Source organism: Trachypithecus francoisi, unplaced genomic scaffold (assembly GCF_009764315.1).
Source record: "Trachypithecus francoisi isolate TF-2019V2 unplaced genomic scaffold, Tfra_2.0 Lachesis_group11, whole genome shotgun sequence".
In the NCBI taxonomy this organism is placed as follows: Eukaryota; Metazoa; Chordata; class Mammalia; order Primates; family Cercopithecidae; genus Trachypithecus; species Trachypithecus francoisi.
In genome coordinates, this window is record NW_022681456.1 from 119,545,531 (window position 1) to 119,565,465 (window position 19,935).

General features: G+C 47.1%; 1 protein-coding gene across 5 annotated transcripts in view; it reads right to left on the minus strand.

Annotated features, from left to right (window-relative positions):
* Positions 1-19,935, minus strand: part of BCL2L14 (BCL2 like 14) — a 43,712-nt gene that overhangs the window by 15,379 nt on the left and 8,398 nt on the right. The window contains exons 3-5 of one of the 5 annotated variants that reach the window (XM_033222843.1): positions 12,705-12,901; positions 12,185-12,344; positions 4,118-4,557 (exon numbers count right to left, since the gene is read on the minus strand). In XM_033222843.1, the coding sequence (XP_033078734.1) occupies positions 4,118-4,550 (433 nt within the window). In that variant the 5' untranslated portion in view covers positions 4,551-4,557; positions 12,185-12,344; positions 12,705-12,901. Of the gene's footprint in view, positions 1-4,117; positions 4,558-12,184; positions 12,345-12,704; positions 12,902-15,583; positions 15,676-18,650; positions 18,848-19,935 lie in introns of all 5 variants that reach the window. The other 4 variants (XM_033222841.1, XM_033222840.1, XM_033222839.1 and 1 more) reach the window with 4 other exon arrangements.

Consider the following 19,935-nt stretch of genomic DNA (forward strand, 5'->3'; position numbering starts at 1 on the left):
GAGGTGGAAGCCACGAGCTGAGAGATGGCAGAATTCCCAGGAATTCTTGTTTTCACCCGTCACCCAAGCTGGAGTGCAATAGTGCAATCTCAGCTCACTGCAACCTCTGCCTCCCAGGCTCAAGTGATTCTCCTCCTTTAGCCTCTCGAGTAGCTGAGACTACAGGCGCAATTTTTGTATTTTTTTTTAGAGAGACAGGGTTTTGTCATGTTGCCCAGGCTGGTCTCAAACTGTTTGGCTCAAGCAATCCACCCACCTCAGACTACCAAAGTGCTGGGATTACAGGCATGAGCCACCTGGCCTGGCCATTCCCAGAATCCTTAATAACTTTGTGAAGCTGTCATATCAGGCCTGAGCTGCCAAACTTTTGTCCTCTTGTAAGGGAGAGAAAAGCAAACCTGTATATTATTTAAGCCATGGGTATTTGGGTGTGCCATTGCATATTGCCGAACCTCACCTTAACTATGACATTCCACATGAGCAAATCATAGCTATGGAGAAACAAAAGGTTCACAAGTAAAAGAGCCTTGGCTGGCAGTCTTTAAAACTAGTGTTAATGTCCATTTCTCTACATCCTGAGGCCTCTTCCTAACATAATTTGGTCTTGGGACATAATCTCACAGTTCCCACGTAAGCCTGGTACTGAGGCCTGGCAGTGGCTGCACAAGGCTACATAGTGACCTTCAGTTAAAATAACCCAGGTGAGGCCGGGCGTGGTGGCTCACGCCTGTAATCCCAGCACTTTGGGAGGCTGAGGCGGGCGGATCACGAGGTCAGGAGATGGAGACCATCCTGGCTAACAGGTGAAACCCCATCTCTACTAAAAATACAAAAAATTAGCCGGGCGTGGTTGTCGGGAGCCTGTAGTCCCAGCTACTCAGGAGGCTGAGGCAGGAGAATGGCGTGAACCCGGGAGGCGGAGCTTGCAGTGAGCTGAGATCCAGCCACTGCACTCCAGCCTGGGCGACAGAGCGAGACTCCGTCTCAACAACAAACAAACAAAACAAACAAAAAAGAACCCAGGACAAATCCAATTTGTAAGGCCTGATTTGTACGTGGCAAAACAGAAATAGAATGTGAGGCTCTTTTGGATCACGCCCAGTGTAAAACCAACACAAGTATCACAAGTAAAAAACACGTAATTAACTGACTGAATGCAAAAGCGAGGAGAAAAGTGAGAAGGGAAGATAAGCTCTACAGATATGTTGAAAGCCTTCTTAGGAGGTCATCATTTTTCATTTTTTATGGAGAATATTATTCAGCCATAGGTATTATTCAGCACATTAACACATCACCTGAGTGTTTTTGAATTTAATCTTTAATTCTCAATCTCACACAGAAGTTTTCTTTCCCTACTGAAAAAAGAAAGAAAAGCTTCTCTTGAAATTTTAGAAAATAAAAAAATGTCAAATGACACTCCAGTAAATACTGAAATACAGAATGCAGTTTATCTCAGGAAAAACCAGAAGATGAAAGTCTGTAAAAGCTTTCTCTGTCTGCTGGCAAAGTACACAGTACAGGCCAAGTAGAAAAGGCCATTTCGGTGCCTCCAAACTGTTCTTTGCCCCAGAGCCCAGATGCCACCCCTGGCAGAAGGAGCTGTGGCTGGGCGAGGGTGGCTGAGGGGTGGGGAGGCAGGTGTGGAGGGGAGCACCCCGGGGACCACTCCCTCTTGCTCTAGACCTGCCTTAGCTGGGCAGAGTTCAGAGAGCAGAGGCCTTGCTGTGAAAGTTAAACAAGTCCAGGGAGAGGCCTGGACTTCCAGTGAGTCCAGGCTCTGCTACTTCCTGGCTGTTTCCTTGGTAAGCCCTTTTTGTGGGACTCTCGTCTCCTCATTCTGTCTGTGCCATAAGGTTCCCCCAGATGATCCTGACCATAACTCCCACTGTTTTCAACATCTGAAACTCTAATGGGAAATGGGAGTTTCCTTGATCGTAGTGGATGATCTAAAGCTGTCTATGAGTGGGCTGATTCTCCAAGCAAGCCAGGACTGTCACATTTAAAAACTGAGACATTACTGCCACCTCTTGACTACGTATTGACAAGTTACCCAGGCCAATGAAACCCAGCAGGAGGGGGCCTTTCTTTTAAAATCTGAGTTTCATGATTGGGCCCGGTGGCTCACACCTGTAATTTCAGCATTTCGGGAGGCCAAGGCGGGCAGATCACGTGGTCAGGAGTTCGAGACCAGCCTGACCAACATGGTGAAACCCCGTCTCTACTGTCTCTACTGAAAATAGAAAAATTAGCCAGGCGTGGTGGCGCACGCCTGTAATCCCAGCTACTCAGGATGCTGAGGCAGGGGAATTGCTTGAACCTGGGAGGCGGAGGTTGTGGTGAGCCGAGATTGCACCACTGCACTCCAGCCTGGGCGACAGAGCAAGATTCCATCTGAAAAAAAAAAAAAAATCTGGGCTTTGGGCACTGGGCTTTGTTGAAGGAGAAGAAGATGCTTATGCCAAGGTGTGCACATGAAGGGCAACTGTCTTTTTTTTTGAGACAGAGTCTCATTACGTCACCCAGAGCTGGGGTGCAGTGATGTGATCTTGGCTCACTGCAGCCTTGACCTCCTGAACTCAAGTGATCCTCCCACCTCAGCCTCCGTAGTATCTGGGACAACAGGCATGTGTCACCATGCCTGGCTAATTTTTTTTATGGAGACAGGGTCTTGCTATGATGCCAGGCTGATCTCAAACTCTTGACGTCAAGTGATCCTCCTGCCTTGGTTTCCCACAGTGCTGAGATTATAAACATGATGGGCTCTCACTCTGTCACCCAAGCAGGAGTGCAGTGGCACCATCTTGGCTCACTGCAACCTCTGCTTCCCAGGCTCAAGCCATCCTCCCACCTCAGCCTTCTGAGTAGCTGGGACCACAGGCGTGCACCACCGTGTGTGACTAATTTTTTCATATTTTTTGGTAGAGACAGGGTTTTGCTGTGTTGCTAAGGCTGGTCTTGAACTCCTGAGCTCAAGTGATCCCCCCACCTTGGCCTCCCAAAGTGCTGGGATTACAGGTATGAGCCTCAGCGCCTGGTGAAAAGGTTTCATTCAGTACAATTAATTTTGTCCAACTGAGGGAAGATTTTGTCAAATGCTTCTCAGTTGTTTTTGTAGGACGGTTTGTACTTTGTCGGGAGTCCTTTTACTCTTGCTCTGTGATCTTCCCATCAACCCTACGAGGTGGAGAGAGTGGGATACCCAATGTACAGATGGAAACACAGAGGCCCTGAGCGAATGAGTTGACAGGAAGAGCAGCGGCTCAGGTAGCCCAAACAAGCCCCTGGTTAGGGCTCCTCCCTTTTTTTTTTTTTTTTTTGAGACAGAGTGTTACCCTGTAGCCCAGGCTGGAGTGCAGTGGTGTGATCTCGGCTCACTGCAACCTCCGCCTCCTAGGTTCAAGCGATTCTCTTGCCCCAGCCTCCTGAGTAGCTGGGAATACAAGCACGCACCACCATGCCCGGCTAATTTTTTGTATCTTTAGTAGAGACGGGTTTTCACCATCTTGGCCAGGCTAGCCTGGCCTCCTTCTTTTATATGAGTGTCTAGTACAGAGGACTAGGAATTTGGGAGACAAGCTTATTTATAGACTGTGGAGAAAGAAAACCAGTCCCGGCCGGCGCGGTGGCTCAAGCCTGTAATCCCAGCACTTTGGGAGGCCGAGACGGCGGATCACGAGGTCAGGAGATCAAGACCATCGTGGCTAACACAGTGAAACCCCGTCTCTACTAAAAAATACAAAAAACCTAGCCGGGCGAGGTGGCGGGCGCCTGTAGTCCCAGCTACTCGGGAGGCTGAGGCAGGAGAATGGCGTGAACCCGGGAGGCGGAGCTTGCAGTGAGCAGAGATCCGGCCACTGCACTCCAGCCTGGGTGGCAGAGCAAGACTCCGTCTCAAAAAAAAAAAAGAAAACCAGTCCCATCACCCTTAAGTTCCATCATTCTCCTTTTAGTCTTGAGAAAAGCAGGGCAATTAGGATCGAACACTAATAAGTTGGAAAGCTGAGATATAATGCGTGCCCTCTCTAAAGCCACTTTACAAGATGAGAAGAGATGTACCACTCTGGACGCAAAGAAGGGAAAAACGAGGATGCGGGAGAGATAAATCCCAGATGCCTACCTTCATGCTCCAAGCACTGCTCCACGCTGGAAAGAGATCTGGACCACTGCTGGCTGTGCGAATCTTGGTATCCCAATGTCCTTAGACCCTGAGCAGAGATCTTGGCAGGTGAGCTCTGCGAATCTTCCTTCTCCACTACTCCAAAGAGTGCTTTCCAAGAAGACTTTTTCTTGCCAAGGTTGATGGCCTTCTCACTGGATTGGGAATTTCTGCAAGGCCAGGACACCTGTGTCCATGACTCATTTGCTGACCAATTCCCCAGGCCCCTCTGGGACAAACTTCTTGTTCTCGGCAGCTTTGGCGAGAAGAGAGCAGGGGTGCTCCTGAAGACATGGTGTCTGGCGTAGTAGGCGAGGATTTTGAATTCTATGGTGTTTAGGTCATCATCATCTAGGGGGATTTCTTCCAGGTCACACGCACTGGTGCTACACATGTTGGGCCTGTAACAACAAAGTCCACACTGTGCCCTTCTATGCAGGGCCATTTACTCTTTGCAGGTTAGGAGTGACAGGGGTGAAAACTCAGTAAACATTTATTGAACATCTACTTGTGTTTGTACTGGAGGGTAGAGAGGCAAAAGTCACAGTCTTACTGGGGTGGGAAGAGAGACAAGGCCACAGATAACTCCACACAAAGAAAATGAACTACCGGGTGCGGTGGCTCATGCCTGTAATCCCAACACTTTGGCAGGCCAAGGTGGGTGGACCACGAGGTCAGGAGTTCAAGACCAGCCTGGCCTATACAGTGAAACCCTGTCTCTACTAAAGATACAAAAATTAGCCAGGCATGGTGGCGCATGCCTATGGACCCAGCTACTTGGGAGGCTGAGGCAGAAGAATCGCTTGAACCTAGGAGCTGGGGGTTGTAGTGAGCCGAGATTGCCAGGGCTTGAAAATAGTGGAGGGAAAATAAGTGAACTAGCACTTGCGTCCAGATCATGGTGGTCTTCGACTATCAGGCTGAAGCTTCGCCTTTTCTCACGTTGATCAGTATATTTCAAAAGGAGCTGTGGACTGTGGAGTTAAAGGTCTTGCTGGGGAGGTGGCAAAAGAGGGAGGCCAACTCAGGGAAGAGAAATGCCTGGGACCTGACCCTTCCCTTCCTCAGTTCCTTCTCTCTCTACCCTCTGCTTTAGCTTGTCCAGGCTTCTCTCTCCTCTCTCTCTCTTTCTTTTTTCTTGCTATATGTGGTATGCCATGTAAAATTTCATCTGAAAAAAGCATCCTGTTATTTTATTTACTTTTTACGAATTTGAAACAACACACGGATGGAGGCAATGGAGAGCTGTTCAAAGTTTTGAGTAGAGTGATGTGATCACAGGCATGTTTTAAAAAGATCAGTACAAGCACTAAAACAACAGGATGCAAGCATTTTGTCTATTTCCATGCGAATAACAGGATAGATAAAGAACTGATTTTGTTCAATTTCCTTGGCTTAAGCTTACATGAAATAACTCCTTCTCTGGTTTCCTGCTAGGAAAGCAGTTGTTTTTGCTAATAATCTGTTTCCTTCTGCTGTCTGTTAAGGACTACATTTTCCTTTTTGTCTCGGATGCGAGAAAGCCCAGATCTACCGTGTGAAATGTCCCAGGCAGTGAGTGTATCAAGAATTAGCGTGGGTTTCTCAGTCTAATAGTCCCAAATTCAGATTGTGGCCATGCCAATGACTAGTTTTGTGACCTGTGGCTGGTTACTTCACCTCTCCAAACGTGAACTTCCTATAGGCAAATTGCAAATAATAATAGTCACCTCGCACAGACATTGTGAGGGTGTAAGATACACAAGAGAAGTCCCTGCACAGAACCTGGCTCAAAAGTGGTAGTTATGTTTTTTTCTAGTTCAGCTGTTGTCCTTGGCCCTCAGGCTCTCTTTTTTTTGAGACTCAATTTTGCTCTGTTGCCCAGGCTGGAGTGCAGATCATAGCTCACCACAGCCTCAACCTCCCCTGCTCAAGGGATTCTCTCACCTCAGCCTTTCAAGCAGCTAGGACCACAGGCACACGCCACCACACCTGGCTAATTTTTTTTTGTTGTTTTTTAGAGACGAGGTCTCACTCTGTTGCCCAGGCTGGTGTCAAACTCCTAGGCTCAAGTGATCCACCTGCCCCAGCCTCCCAAAGTGCTGGGATTACAGCCATGAGCCACCATGCCTGGCCTCAGGCTTTGTCTTAATATGGCTCTTAATCATGTTCCCTTCCGTTCCTGGTCCTAAATCAAGACCGTCTTTCGGCATGTAAGCTGGTGTGATGGTAAAGAAGCTGCAGCGATATTAAGGGGATTGGCTGGCATGTTCCTCTTTTTCTTTCCACCGTACCCTGTCATACCAGGACCAAATTATAAAGAAATGGGACAGTAACTGGAGACAGGGTTTGAGGCAATGTGAGGCGGTACAGACAAATTGACCTGGGTGTCTGAAGGACAGATGGCCAGGACTGGCTCAGCTTCTAACTTGCAACATCCTTGGGTAAGCCACTCCATCTTTTTGTCCCTCGGGTGTCCACATTATTGATAGAATGAGGATATTCTCTAACTTTTCCCCCTGGTTCTGCTGTTAGAAGGAGGTGTAGGAGCTGAAATACCTCCCCTAACGGCCTGCTGGATGCTGCCTGTTTCCATCACTGTATCCTCTCATTTACTCAGAGGAGGCTCATACTGGCCGATAGCGAAGCTGTTTATCTGAGGAACTGCTCCTTGGCCAGGCCCCAGGAAAGCAAGGGTTCCTGGCTAGGTGCGTACTGATGGAAGTGAGCCTGGGAGGGATGCAGGGGGCTACACCACAACATCAGGTGACGAATGAGGGGACAGAAATGGCTCTCCCAGTGTAGCAAAGGGCAAGTTGCAAAACCGGCCAGACCAACTACACAGACACAATTACACAACCTCCAAGCCCCATGAACCCCCCTCACATAACTGAATGTAAGCAAATGCTTGAGGAGTATGGCATGAAGTGGGGGTCATGACCGCCATCCTTCCTCCCCCTCTGCTGTTTCTTCACATTCCTGTCTTATTCCAGGGCTTGGACAATCTTTCTTCCTGCCACTGCTCCAATTTCACATTCACTTACATGCATTTCACTCACATGCAAACCGGTTGCTCTGTCGGGAGTCACGTCAACGTCTCCTCAAAGGTCATGTTCCTTCCCGCTTTTCCACTTACCCCTTCCGGCTCCCCAGTTCCATCCAAGCCCACCCTCCCCCATGCATTTTCCAGTCATCCCACCCTCCCCTCAACCATCCCCGCAGTGCAGCCCTGTCCATTCTGCCTGTAAGGGACATCTGGTGACCCTATACTCACCCCAGCTCCACTTCCCTGTTCCCAATGACCAATCTTGGTCTCCCTAAAGATGAGACAACCGTTATGTGTCTCCTGATCCAAAAACATTGGATCCGAATCTGATCAAACCTCTGGATCTAATGATCAGTTTACAGGAAATACAGGGGACAGAGAAATAAGCTAACGACCACAAGAAGGCAGCTATCCAAATTCAGTATGTGGTAAATTCTGCAAGACAAATGGCCAGTTGTCTTCAACAAATAAATAGCACCAAAAAGAGGTGAAGACAGAGAACTGCTACAGCTTAAAAGAGACGTAAGAAACATATCAGACAGGGCACGATGACTCACGCCTGTAATCCCAGCACTTTGGGAGGCCAAGGCGGGTGGATCACCAGAGGTCGAGAGTTCGAGAGCAGACTGACCAACATGGAGAAACCCTGTCTCTACTAAAAATACAAAATTAGCCAGGCGTGGTGGCGCATGCCTGTAATCCCAGCTACTCGGGAGGCTGAGGCAGGAGAATCACTTGAACCTGGGAGGCAGAGGTTGCGGTGAGCCGAGATTGTGCCATTGTACTCCAGCCTGGACAACAAGAGTGAAACTCTATCTCAAAAAAGAAAAAAGAAAGAAAAGAAACATGTCAGGCAGGGCATGATGGTTCATGCCTGTAATCCCAGCACTTTGGGAGGCAGGAGTTCAAGACCAGCCTGGCCAACATGGTGAAACCCCGTCTCTAAAAAAATACAGAAATTAGTTGGGCATGATGGTGGGTGCCTGTAATCCCAGCTAGTTGGGAGGCTGGGGCAGGAGAATCACTTGAACCCGGGAGGCAAAGGTTCCAGTGAGCAGGGATCGTGCCATTGCACTCCAGCCTGGGTGACAGAGGAAGATTCCGTCTCAAAAATAAATAAATAAATAAAAAGAAAAAAGAAACACATATATATATAAAAGGAAAGGTCAATTAGATTTCATGAGTGGATCTTTATTAAATCTTAATTCAAACATACTTATGGTATAAAGATGTAGATATCTTTGAGATGATAGAGAACTAAACATGGTGTATATTTTAGATGATATTAAGGAAGTATTGATCATCTTGGCTGGCACCATGGCTCACACCTGTAATCCCACTACCTTAGGAGGCCAAGGTGGGAGGATCACTTAAGGCCTGGATTTGGAGACCAGTCTAGGCAACAAGTAAGATCCCATCCCTCTTTTTAAAAATTTAAAATTATAAATATTTTTAAAAAGATAATCTCATTAAATGTGGTAACATTGCCATTAAAAAGTACATATCTGACCTGGGTGCAGTGGCTCATGCCTGTAATCCTAGCACTTTGGGAGGCCGAGGTGGGCAGATCACTTGAGGTCAGGAGTTCAAGACCAGCCTGGCCAACATGGTGAAATCCCGTCTCTACTAAAAATACAAAAATTAGCCAGGTGTGGTAGCACATGCCTGTAATCCCAGCTACTTGGGAGGCTGAGGCTGGAGAATCACTTGAATCCAGGAGGTAGAGGTTGCAGTTAGCTGAGATGGTGCCACTGCACTGAGTAACAGAGTCAGACTCCGTCTCAAAAAAAAAAAAAATAATAATAATAATAAAGAAAATAAATAAAAAGGTACATATCTGCAAGTATATATAGTGTATATGTATATAAAAACAAAGTAGACATACTGTAAGATATGAAGGCGGGACTTTGGCTGGCTTCCCCAGCACCTAGAGTAGCGCTTGATGCTGCACTGACTGGGCTATGTGGGTTCTCTAGAGTAGTGCTTGACACATGGTAGGTGCTCAGATATCTGATGACTGACTGGATGATTGATTATAGGACTGCCAGACACATTCAGAATACAGGACACATCGGTCACATTTGAAGTTCAGATAAAGAGCAAATAATTTTTTAGTATATGTCCCAAATATCATGACACTAATATACCATAAATATTAGTATATGTCCCCAATAAATATTATAGGCTAAAAAACACTCATATTTGTTGTTTATCTGACATTCAAACATAACTGGCTGTCTTGCCTTTTTGCTTGCTAACTCTGGTCCCCCTAGAAGTGGAAGCTGTTGCTGAGAAACACTGAGACCTGAGGTGTGTGCAAGCAGGCAAAGCGGGTCACCAAGCTGGGTGAGGCTCTGGCAAGGTCTGTGGTCAGAATTAGGTACGGCAGACTTGGTGGGGAAAAGGCAGAGTCTAGCAAGAGACTGGACATGGGATTTCTCAGGAGAAGATTCATGAGGCTTTTGATTCAAGGCTTCCTTTTGGACTGAGCAGCTCAGGGTACTGTAGGAAGGATGTGCACCCTGGTCCTTCAGGAACTGTGTCCTTGGGTAGGAGGCTGTGCCCCCTCGTCAAACCAGTAACACTGTGCTGAAGAAATCTCCATGTACGTTAGAAACAATCCAGACCTTTTGAATGTAATGCGAGGGCTTTTAAATTGTGTGTGTGTGTGTGTGTGCGCCTGTATATGTGTGTGTGTGTGAGAGGAGTGTTGTCATTGGAGAGAGGGCTTCTTTAAGAAACAGGTTTGCTAATGCTGTTTCAGCAGCAACATCAGAAATCGGGGGAAACCACTGAGGTCAAGATGGAGTACTTAGTCCTTCCATTTCGTAAAATGTGAGATTTTTGTTGTCTTACAGGCTAGAAAGGCTGTGACTTGGCCCAGCCGACAGGCAAAGCTAAGGATGAAAGAGGATGAGAGACAGGCAGAAAGAACAGTGCTTAGGAGCCAGCCCCAGAAGGAGGCTACCCTACAGCGCAGGGAGGGCGGGGGCCACTGCCATAAGAGCCTGGAGAGCAGGGAGCAAAAGAGAACAAATGGAGACAAAAGGGTTAAGAGGGTTTAAATGTATTTAACAAATGCAGATGCCGGACCCAGTGGCTCTCGCCTGTAATCCCAGCACTTTGGGAGGCCCAGGGGCAGGATCGCTTAAGCCCAGGAGTTCAAGACCAGCCTGGGCTCTGTCTCTACAAAAAATGAAAAAAATTAGCTGGGCGTGGTGGTGTGCACCTGCAGTCTCCACCACTTGGGAGGCTGAGCAGAGAGAATCACTTGAGCCTGGGAGCTGGAGGCTGCAGTGAGCTATGATTGTGCCATATGATCTGTTGCCTGGAGCCTCCCCTTCTGCCCTTCTCCCCCTCACTTCAGACCTCTCAGGGTCTTCGTGCCTTCTGCCCGGACTGTACACCCAGTGTACTCCAGCCTGGGTGGCAGAGGAAGACACTCTCTTAAAAAACAAAAATAAAGAAAAAACAAAAAACCCACCCACACAAACATGGAGTTTTTGTTTCTTCTAATCCTCGTTATAAATTACTTGATTGTCCAGTTTACAGCTAGGTCTTACTTTCAAGCAGCAGCGAGCGAGTATTATCATAGGTTAGATCCCTTCTGGTTTCAGCTGTTCCTACAGAAATTGTACTTTATCCAAGAAGCCCAACTTTGGGGTTTATGGAAATGTAAACCATAAGTTTTATGCTTATGGTGATAGAAGCCCTGGGTAGGGCCCCTGAGTGCTGGTTCAGAACCTGGAGGGGAGATTTCCGTTCCTGAGTGAAACCCGTGACGCTTATTCTAATTCAGGGCTGCAGAGCACACAACCCTGCCTCACTGCCCTGTTTACCTTCCTGCTCCTTATCTATAACAAACCTGCACTCTCAGAAGCAAGGCTACAGAGGTTCTTTTCTTGGCCTCTTTCCCTCCCCGAGGTGGCCAGGGTCCTCCACGTCTGGTACCAGCGTGTCCTTTAGGAACACTGGCTGCCTGGCCAGATGTGCTGAGAGGCCGGCTGGGAAGGCCACGCTGCAACAAGCACCTACATTCCAGGTAGTGGCAGATGCACTGTCGTAGGGTTCTCGCTCTGTGGACTCACTTGTTGAGGTCAGATTTCACTTTCCTCCCAGTGGGTGGCAGCTAATGGATGAGCACACAGAGGAAACCGTAGCAAGCACCTCGTGTTTCCACACACAGAGGCGGCCACCACCTAGTGCCCCAGTTACGCTGGACAGCTGGTTCGCTGTGCCTCTGCCTGTCCCAGTGGTGAGGGGTGTGGAGAACCCCTTGGCAGCTGTCCCAGCAGAAGAGCTGACTTCATGTGCTCAGGACACACAGTTGAGGCCTGAGTGGATCTCGTGGGCGCTGGCACTCATCCCTCTGGAGCCTCCCACAGCACATCCTAAGCTCAGCTTGGGTTCTGTTGTCTGGAGCCTCCCCTTCTGCCCTTCTCCTCTCCCCCTCACTTTAGACCTCTCAGGGTCTTTGTCCTTCTGCCTGGACCGGTTTTTTTTTTTTTTTTTTTTTTTGAGACGGAGTCTCGCTCTGTCGCCCAGGCTGGAGTGCAGTGGCCGGATCTCAGCTCACTGCAAGCTCCGCCTCCCGGGTTCACGCCATTCTCCTGCCTCAGCCTCCCGAGTAGCTGGGACTACAGGCGCCCGCCACGACGCCCGGCAATTTTTTTGTATTTTTAGTAGAGACGGGGTTTCACCGTGTTAGCCAGGATAGTCTCAATCTCCTGACCTCGTGATCTGCCTGCCTTGGCCTCCCAAAGTGCTGGGATTACAGGCGTGAGCCACCGCACCTGGCCTGGACTGTTCTTTAATACTAAAGGTGAAATGAGGAGTGACAGAAAGTGCCTTAACTTCCCACAACAGAAGCTGAAGGCTAGACAGAGCTTCAGGTCATATTCACCAAACAGAAGGTCCAAGGCTCTGACTGTGGAAAGAACGGGGCAGGGAGCTCAGGGAGGAGGGAGCTTTCTGGAGGGGAGAGAGAAGGGTCTTCCATTTACCTGTGCCTCAGACTCAAGGCATTCTCTGGGGGTCTAGACCTCCTGCGGATGAGTGCCCAAGTTCCCACAAGGTACTCAGGACTCCGATCTCAAACCAGGAATTCCCACGCTGGCTCCAGTCCCCGCATCCCCGTGGTCTCCAGCTTGGGCAATGGTGTCCCTGGCCACGGAAAGGCTGTCATGTCATTGCATACCTCCCCAGATACATAAGCAGGGAGGACTGAGTAACGTCACATGCCTCAAGCAGTAATGTGTTCTTAACTGAATGTTGTCCCAAACTCTTTGTAGCAAAAGAGAAATGAAAGAGAAACCTAATAACCTTTCTTTCTGTTTCCTGGAAACCCCGATAAACTAGATTCTCAATGTCATTTTGTGTCCGGAGACTTACATGATAAGGACTTTGTCATAAACCCAGTAAAGAACTCCCCAAATTAGACCGCCTCATTTGGCACACAGCTAAAGACCGGGCTGTGTCCTCCTGCGAAGGCTGAGAATGAAGACTGGTGCCTCCTGGTGTTACCTGGTCTGGAAGCTGTCAGTGATTTCTTGGCTTCAGGTCAGGTGGCAGTAAGGATATTTCTAGACCTGAGATTCTCTCCACGAAACTCAAGAGGAAACTTTCAACAGGTCTTCTTGGCTTGTCGTTTGGAAAGATTCATGAAGTTTAGCGTTCCAGGCTGTAGCTTCTTCAGGGTTAGGACTCAGGCTGAAAAGAGGCTTAAAGGAGAACCACTTCCTTATTAAGCCCTGCCCCTGGCTCTTTAATTGAAGGAGGGGCTGATCTTTGTCCCTGTAATTTGACTCTAAAAGCAATTCTGTATCCATTACCTAGCACTCTTCCTGCCCTTTGGGATAACTACATGGGTGTTCTGATACTTCTTTACTCTCCTTATCAGTTGTTATTAGTTGAACAAATGTTTACTGACCACCTAACATGGTACAGGTACTGTACACATATGTAATCTTTTTTTTTTTTGGAGACAGAGTTTCACTCTGTTACCCAGGCTAGAGTGCAGTGGTGCGATCTTGGCTCACTTCAATCGCTTCAAGCGATTCTCCTGTCTCAGCCTCCTGAGTTTCTGGGATTACAGGCTTGCACAAGCACGCCTGGCTAATTGTTGTATTTGTAGTAGAGACAGGGGTTTCGCCATGTTGGTCTCAAGCTCCTGGCCTCAGGTGGTCCGCCCTCCTCAGCCTCCCAAAGTGCTGGGATTACAGGCTTGAGCCACTGCGCCCAGCCCACATATTTAATCTTAACAACACTGAGAGGCAGGTGTTATGATTCCCATTGCACAGATGAGGAAACTGAGGCTCAGAGAGGTGAGGTATCTTGCTAGGGATCGCTATCAGTTGAGCTGAGATCCAAATCGTGGTCTTTCTGGCTTTACACTATATCATGTCACCTCTCCTACATGACTCAAAGATTGTATTCAAGTGGAACCACTGGAAAAGTGTTCAAAATGGAATCTAACCACAGCCATAGTAAAAAAACCACAAAAAACCACTGAAAGGTCAAATGTCATAATTTTAGAGATGGAATTCCCTATTATATGAAGTGGGAAACAGTTACTTCTGATTTTATGCTCTATCCAGAGTCTTACGTGAAATAGATATGTATGGCCACACTTGAGATCATAAACCCTGGACCGCTGGTCAAACTGTGACGATGAAGGAAGTGTGAATAGTGAAAGGGGAATTAATGTTATTTTCGTAAAAGTGGGGAAGAATGGGTCATTTTAATATTAGGCAAACAGATCCACAAGAGACAAACATGGTAGTTATGGGAAAGTTAGAGATTTACTAATTCAAGGTGAATTGTCACTAACAAACTAATATTTTTTGCACCAGTGTGGTCAATGTAGAGGGTATTAAAGAAATACTAAGAATGATTTTTCTCTTTTTATAAAAACTTGCCATCTTTTTTTGTGGGGGAGGGGGAATGATGAGATGTATTCACTGGAAACAATTCAAGAATAAACAGGGCCTGGCTCAGTGTCTCAAACCTGTAAGCTCAGCATTTTGGGAGGCTGAAGCTGAAGCGAGAGGATCACTTGAAGCCAGGAGTTTGAGACCAGCCTGGGCAACATAGTGATGAGATAAGAGTTCTTCAGGACTGGTTTGCAAGGTACAGGTCACAAAGACCCCACTGATAAAATGACATGTAGTAAAGCAGCAGCCCAAACCTACCAGAACCAAGATGCGATGAAAGCAACCTCCAGTCATCCCCACTGCTCATTACACGCCAATGATTACACACCATTACGCTGGTGTGCTAGAAGACACTCACTCCTACAGCCCCACGGCAGTTTACAAATGTTATGGCAATGTCTGGAAGTTACCCTATATTGTCTGAAATGGGAGAAACCCTCAGTTCTGGGAACTCACCACCGTTTTCCCAGAAAATTCACGAAGAATTCACTTTTGGTTTAGCATATGATCAAGAAATACCTGTACACTCAATCAAGCAGCCCATGCCACTGCTCTGCCTATGGAGTAGCCCCCGCTTTTTTTTTTTTTTGTCTTTTTGAGATGGAGTTTCGCTCTTGTTGCCCAGGCTGGAGTGCAATGGCGCAATCGTGGCTCACCGCAACCTCCGCCTCCCGGGTTCAAGCAATTCTTCTGCCTCAGCCTCCTGAGTAGCTTGGATTATAGGCATGCGCCACCATGCCTGACTAATTTTGTATTTTTAGGCAAGATGGGGTTTCTCCATGTTGGTCAGGCTGTTCTGGAACTCCCGACCTCTGGTGATCCGCCTGCCTCAGCCTCCCAAAGTGCTGGGATTACAGGCGTGAGCCACGGTGCCCGGCACCCCCCTTTTATTCCTTAACTTGCTTAGTACACTTGCTTTCGTTTTGCTTTGTTGGCTCACTCTTGAATTCCTGTGGGAAGCCAAGAACCCATGTGGTCTCCCAGGCTGAACCCCAATTTTGGGATTTACCCTGTGATAGTGAGACCCCATCTCTTCTTATTATTATTTTTTCATTAGCCAGGCATGACTCATACATGTAGTCCTAGCTACTCAGGGGGCTGAGGTGGGAGGATCACTGGAGACCAGGTGTTCAAGACCAGCTAGACAATGTAGCATGGTGGCACATGCTTGTAGTCCTAGCTACTGGGTGGTCTGAGGCAGGAAGATTGCTTGAGCCCAGGAGTTCAAGGAGGCAGTGAGCTAGGATCATGCTATTGTAGTTTAGCCTGGGTGACAGAGTAAGACCCTGTCTCAAAACAAACAAACAAACAAAACAAACAAACAATAAACCCACAAATGCATATAAGCTATGATAAAATCACATCACATAGTATGGACTACTGGAGTTCTGAGTTACATAACTAAACAATGTTGGTTGCAGAAACCATTTAGAATCCTGAAGAGTCTTGGTCACACACAGTGGCTCATACCTGCAATCCCAGCACTTTGGGAAGCTGAGGCAGGAGGACTGACTGTGTCCCGAGTTTGAAACCAGCCTGGGTAACATGGCGAGACCCCATCACTACAAAAAAATAAAAAGTTAGCTGGGTGTGATGGAGCACACCTGTAGACTGAGCTACTCAGGAGACTGAGATGGGAGGATTTCTTGAGCCCAGCAGGGGTCTAGGGAGTTGAGGCTGCAATGAGCCATGATCATAGCACTGCACTCAGCCTGGGTGACAGAGTCAGACCCTGTCTCAAAAAAAAAAAAAAAAAAAAAATTTCCTGAAAGGTTTTGGCAAGGCAACTATTAACACAGGGAAGGGGCAAACCCCACATAGAAGCTGAGGAGAGCAACCGTCCACATCTCATTCAACTGTGCTATCTCCACACCTGACAAGTTGGCCACAGACACGTCACAACACATGTTAGATATTAAACAGCAAAAACAAAAACCACTTTTCTCCCGATTCTAAACATAGACATGCTGTTGTGGAAAACTTGTAAAACAGGGTACATAATAAGGATTGCCATAATGCAGTCATTCAGCACGAACTGCTGCTAAAAATTTGGTGGATGTCTCTTCTTTTCTTTGAGAAAAAGTAAACACAGGACAAACTCTCTGCCCTCCCCTCTCTATGAGGAAAGACAGGATGATGCTCTTTTTTCCTTCAGACAGAGTCTCGCTCTGTTCCTCAGGCTGGAGTGCAGTGGCACAATCTCGGCTCACTGCAACCTCTGCCTCCCAGGTCCAAGCTATTCTCCCACCTCAGCCTGCAGAGTAGCTGGAATTACAGGCATGTGCCACCACCGCCGGCTCATTTTTGGATTCTTAATAAAGACGGGGTTTCACTATTTTGGCCAGACTGGCAAAAATGGCTGGTCTCCAACTCCTGAGCTCAAGATATTCGTCGGCCTCGGTCTCCCAAAAGTGCTGGGATTACAGGTGTGAGCCACCACGCCCAGCCATCATAACTTCTAATATACTTATTTCATAAATAAAAATCTTTAGTGGCTGCATCATTCCAGTGAATGATAGCATTAAAAATATTCAGCCAGTGGAGAATCTCTTGAACCCGGGAGGCGGAGGTTGCAGTGAGCTGAGATCGTGCCACTGCACTCCAGCCTGGGTGACAGAGGGAGACTCAGTCTCCAAAACATAAAAATCAAAATCAAATAAAAGAAAATAATTCAGCCAGGCAATTATTTTTAAACGTTTTTTTTGTCGCCGGGCGCGGTGGCTTACGCCTGTAATCCCAGCACTTTGGGAGGCCGAGGCAGGCAGATCACGAGGTCAGGAGATTGAGACCATCCTGGCTAACACAGGGAAACCCTGTCTCTACTAAAAATACAAAAAATTAACTGGGTGTGGTGGTGGGTGCCTGTAGTCCCAGCTACCTGGGAGGCTGAGGCAGGAGAATGGTGTGAACCTGGGAGGCGGAAGTTGCAGTGAGCCGAGATCGTGCCACTGTACTCCAGCCTGGGCAACAGAGCGAGACTCCGCCTCAAAATAATAATAATAATATTAATGCTTTGTTTGTCTTCAGGTGCTTACTGTTACAAATAATGCTGCAGGGTATAGCTTTTCATCTTTGCTCACATTTTCTGTTGTTTCCTGAGAAATGATGCCTGAGAGTGGAATTATTTGGTGTGAATATTTTTGAAACTGTTATATATGCTTTCAATTCACTTAACTCTATGATTCTGGAATTGATTTATATAATCACTGGAAATATATCTTAGATAAAAATGCCTAAGAGTTTGAATAATATAGATAGAAAGCCCATCCTCAGGAAAACGTTGGGTTTTTGCCCATCACTATGAGTAATCATGTAAGACTTGAAAGGCCAGATGAGCAGATTTTAGAGTGGATACCAGATTATTTTGGGGCTATGACATTTGTCCTTGTTTTGATTTCAATGATGAAACTCAATGAAATAGGATCAGAGATGGAACGAAGCAACAAAAGGCTGTGACTGGTTGAAATGAAAGATTTGGGAAAAGGAGCAGAGGAGGAGAAGCACCATTCATTAAGAACATCAGTGAAGGGGTCAAGATGTCACCCCCCGAAAAGTACACCACTTTAACCTTAAGATCATTTTGAGCTGAAGGCAATGAAGATTAAGCAGACACAAGAAAAACTCTCGGCCAGGTGCGGTGGCTCACCCCTGTAATCCCAGCACTTTGGGAGGCCGAGGTGGGTGGATCATCTGAGGTCAGGAGTTCAAGACCAGCCTGGCCAACATGGTGAAACCCCATCTCCATCTCAAAAAAAAAAAAAAAAAAAAAAAAAAGAAAGAAAGAGAAACTCTCCGCTCCCCACGTCTCCCTAGCAGGGAGGACAGGAAGATTCTCAATCACTGGAGACAACTCTGGACTCTTAAGCAGCCCAGAGATGGCACTGGAGGAACCTACATAACCAACCTCACTACGGCAATCTTTATCTTCCATTACTTTCCCCATCTACTTACCTTCCCACAGTTTGCCACCTCCAGAAGCCTAAAGCTCTTTCCCTTTGTGTTGTCACTTCTTTTTTTTTTTTTGAGATGGAGTCTCACTCTGTTGCCCAGCCTGGAGTGCAGTGGTGCGATCTCAGCTCACTGCAACCTCCGCCTCCCAGGTTCAAGTGATTCTCCTGCCTCAGCCTCCAGAGTAGCTGAGATTATAGGCACCTGCCACTGTGCCCAGCTAATTTTTGTATTTTTGTAGAGAGAGGGTTTCTCCATGTTGGCCAGGCTGGTCTCGAACTCCTGACTTCAAGCGATCCTCCTGCCTCGGCCTCCCAAAGTGCTGGGATTACAAACATGAGCCACCGCGCCCGGTTTGTCTTGTCACTTCTTTACAAATTTATGTGTTTTTAAAAGGTGCTCTATAAGCCCAAGTTCTGACCACTCCTTTGAGTTACTCATCGTTGAGCGATGCTGTGTGTATGCAAGTGTTAATAATAAACTTCTGCTTGTTTTTCTTTTGTTAATCTCTTTTGTCAGTCTAATTTGCAGGGCCCCAGCCAAAAAACCTAGGAGGGTAGAGGAAAAATAAATTTTCTTCTCCCCATACCTGTAAGAAGATCCTCTAATTTGTGGTTTGAGTGAAGACAAAATAACAGAAGGACTGAAGTGATAGTGCTGTGTTGCAATAACTCGCCTGGCCAGAGACGAGATGGAAGATATTCTTGGTCCAGAGATCACAGGGGCACCAAGGCAGGATGTAATTGTGATAGGAGATCTGACTTCCGTGACTTCCATGGAAGACTCCTGATAAACAAAGGTCATTTCGCACTTGAAGCTAATATCATCTCTCAAGTCAAAGGAAGCCACCGTGATAAACATTGTTCTATCCTTGCATTTGGCTGACAAAGAGGCACTGGTTGGTCTCATAGAAGCAATGGGAACCTTGGAGAAAGAATGTTCATCTCACTGTAAAACTGGAGATGGTTGAGAGAGAATTCTGAGCCTAGTTGGGCAAAATTTTTAGAGAAAAGATAGCCATGCTTTCATGGCCATGGCTCCAAAGAGGCCTAATAATAAAAGTTCTTATTTTACTGAGTCTATGGCAATTATTAACTCAGCTGTGCAGTAGGCACTACGGTAATGCCCATTTTACAGATGAAGAAATGGAGATACAAAAGAGTTAAGCAGGTGGGATATGGTGGCTCACGCCTGTAATCTCAGTGCTTTTGGGAAGCAGATTGCATGAGTCCAGGTGTCTGAGACTAGCCTGGGTAACATAGTAAGGTCCCATCTCCACAAAAAAAGAAAAAAAAAATCAAAAAAATTAACCAGGAATGGTACTGCATGCCTGTAGTCCCAGCTACTCTGAAGGCTGAGGTGGGAGGCTCACTTGAGCCCAGGAGTTCAAGGTTGCAGTGATCAAACCACTGCACTCCAGCCTGGGTGACAGAACTGTCTCAAAAAAAAAAAAAAAAAAAAAGGGCCACATATGGTGGCTCATGCCTGTAATCCCAGCACTTTGGGAGGCTGAAGCAGGTAGATCACCTGAGGTCAGGAGTTAGAGAACAGCCTGGCCAACATGGTGAAACCCCGTCTCTACTAAAAACACAAAAATTAGCCAAGCATGGTGGCACATGGCTGTAATCCCAGCTACTCAGCAGGAGGTTGAGGCAGGAGAATCGCTTGAACCCGGGAGGCAGAGGTTGCAGTGAGCCGACATCATGCCACTGCACTCCAGCCTGGGCAACAGAGACTCTGTCTCAAAAAAAAAAAAAAAAGTGTCCGGGGACAGTGACGCCTACCTGTAATCCCAGCACTTTGGGAGACCGAGGCAGGCAGATCACCTGAGGTCAAGAATTTGAGAACAGCCTGGTCAACATGGTGAAACCTCA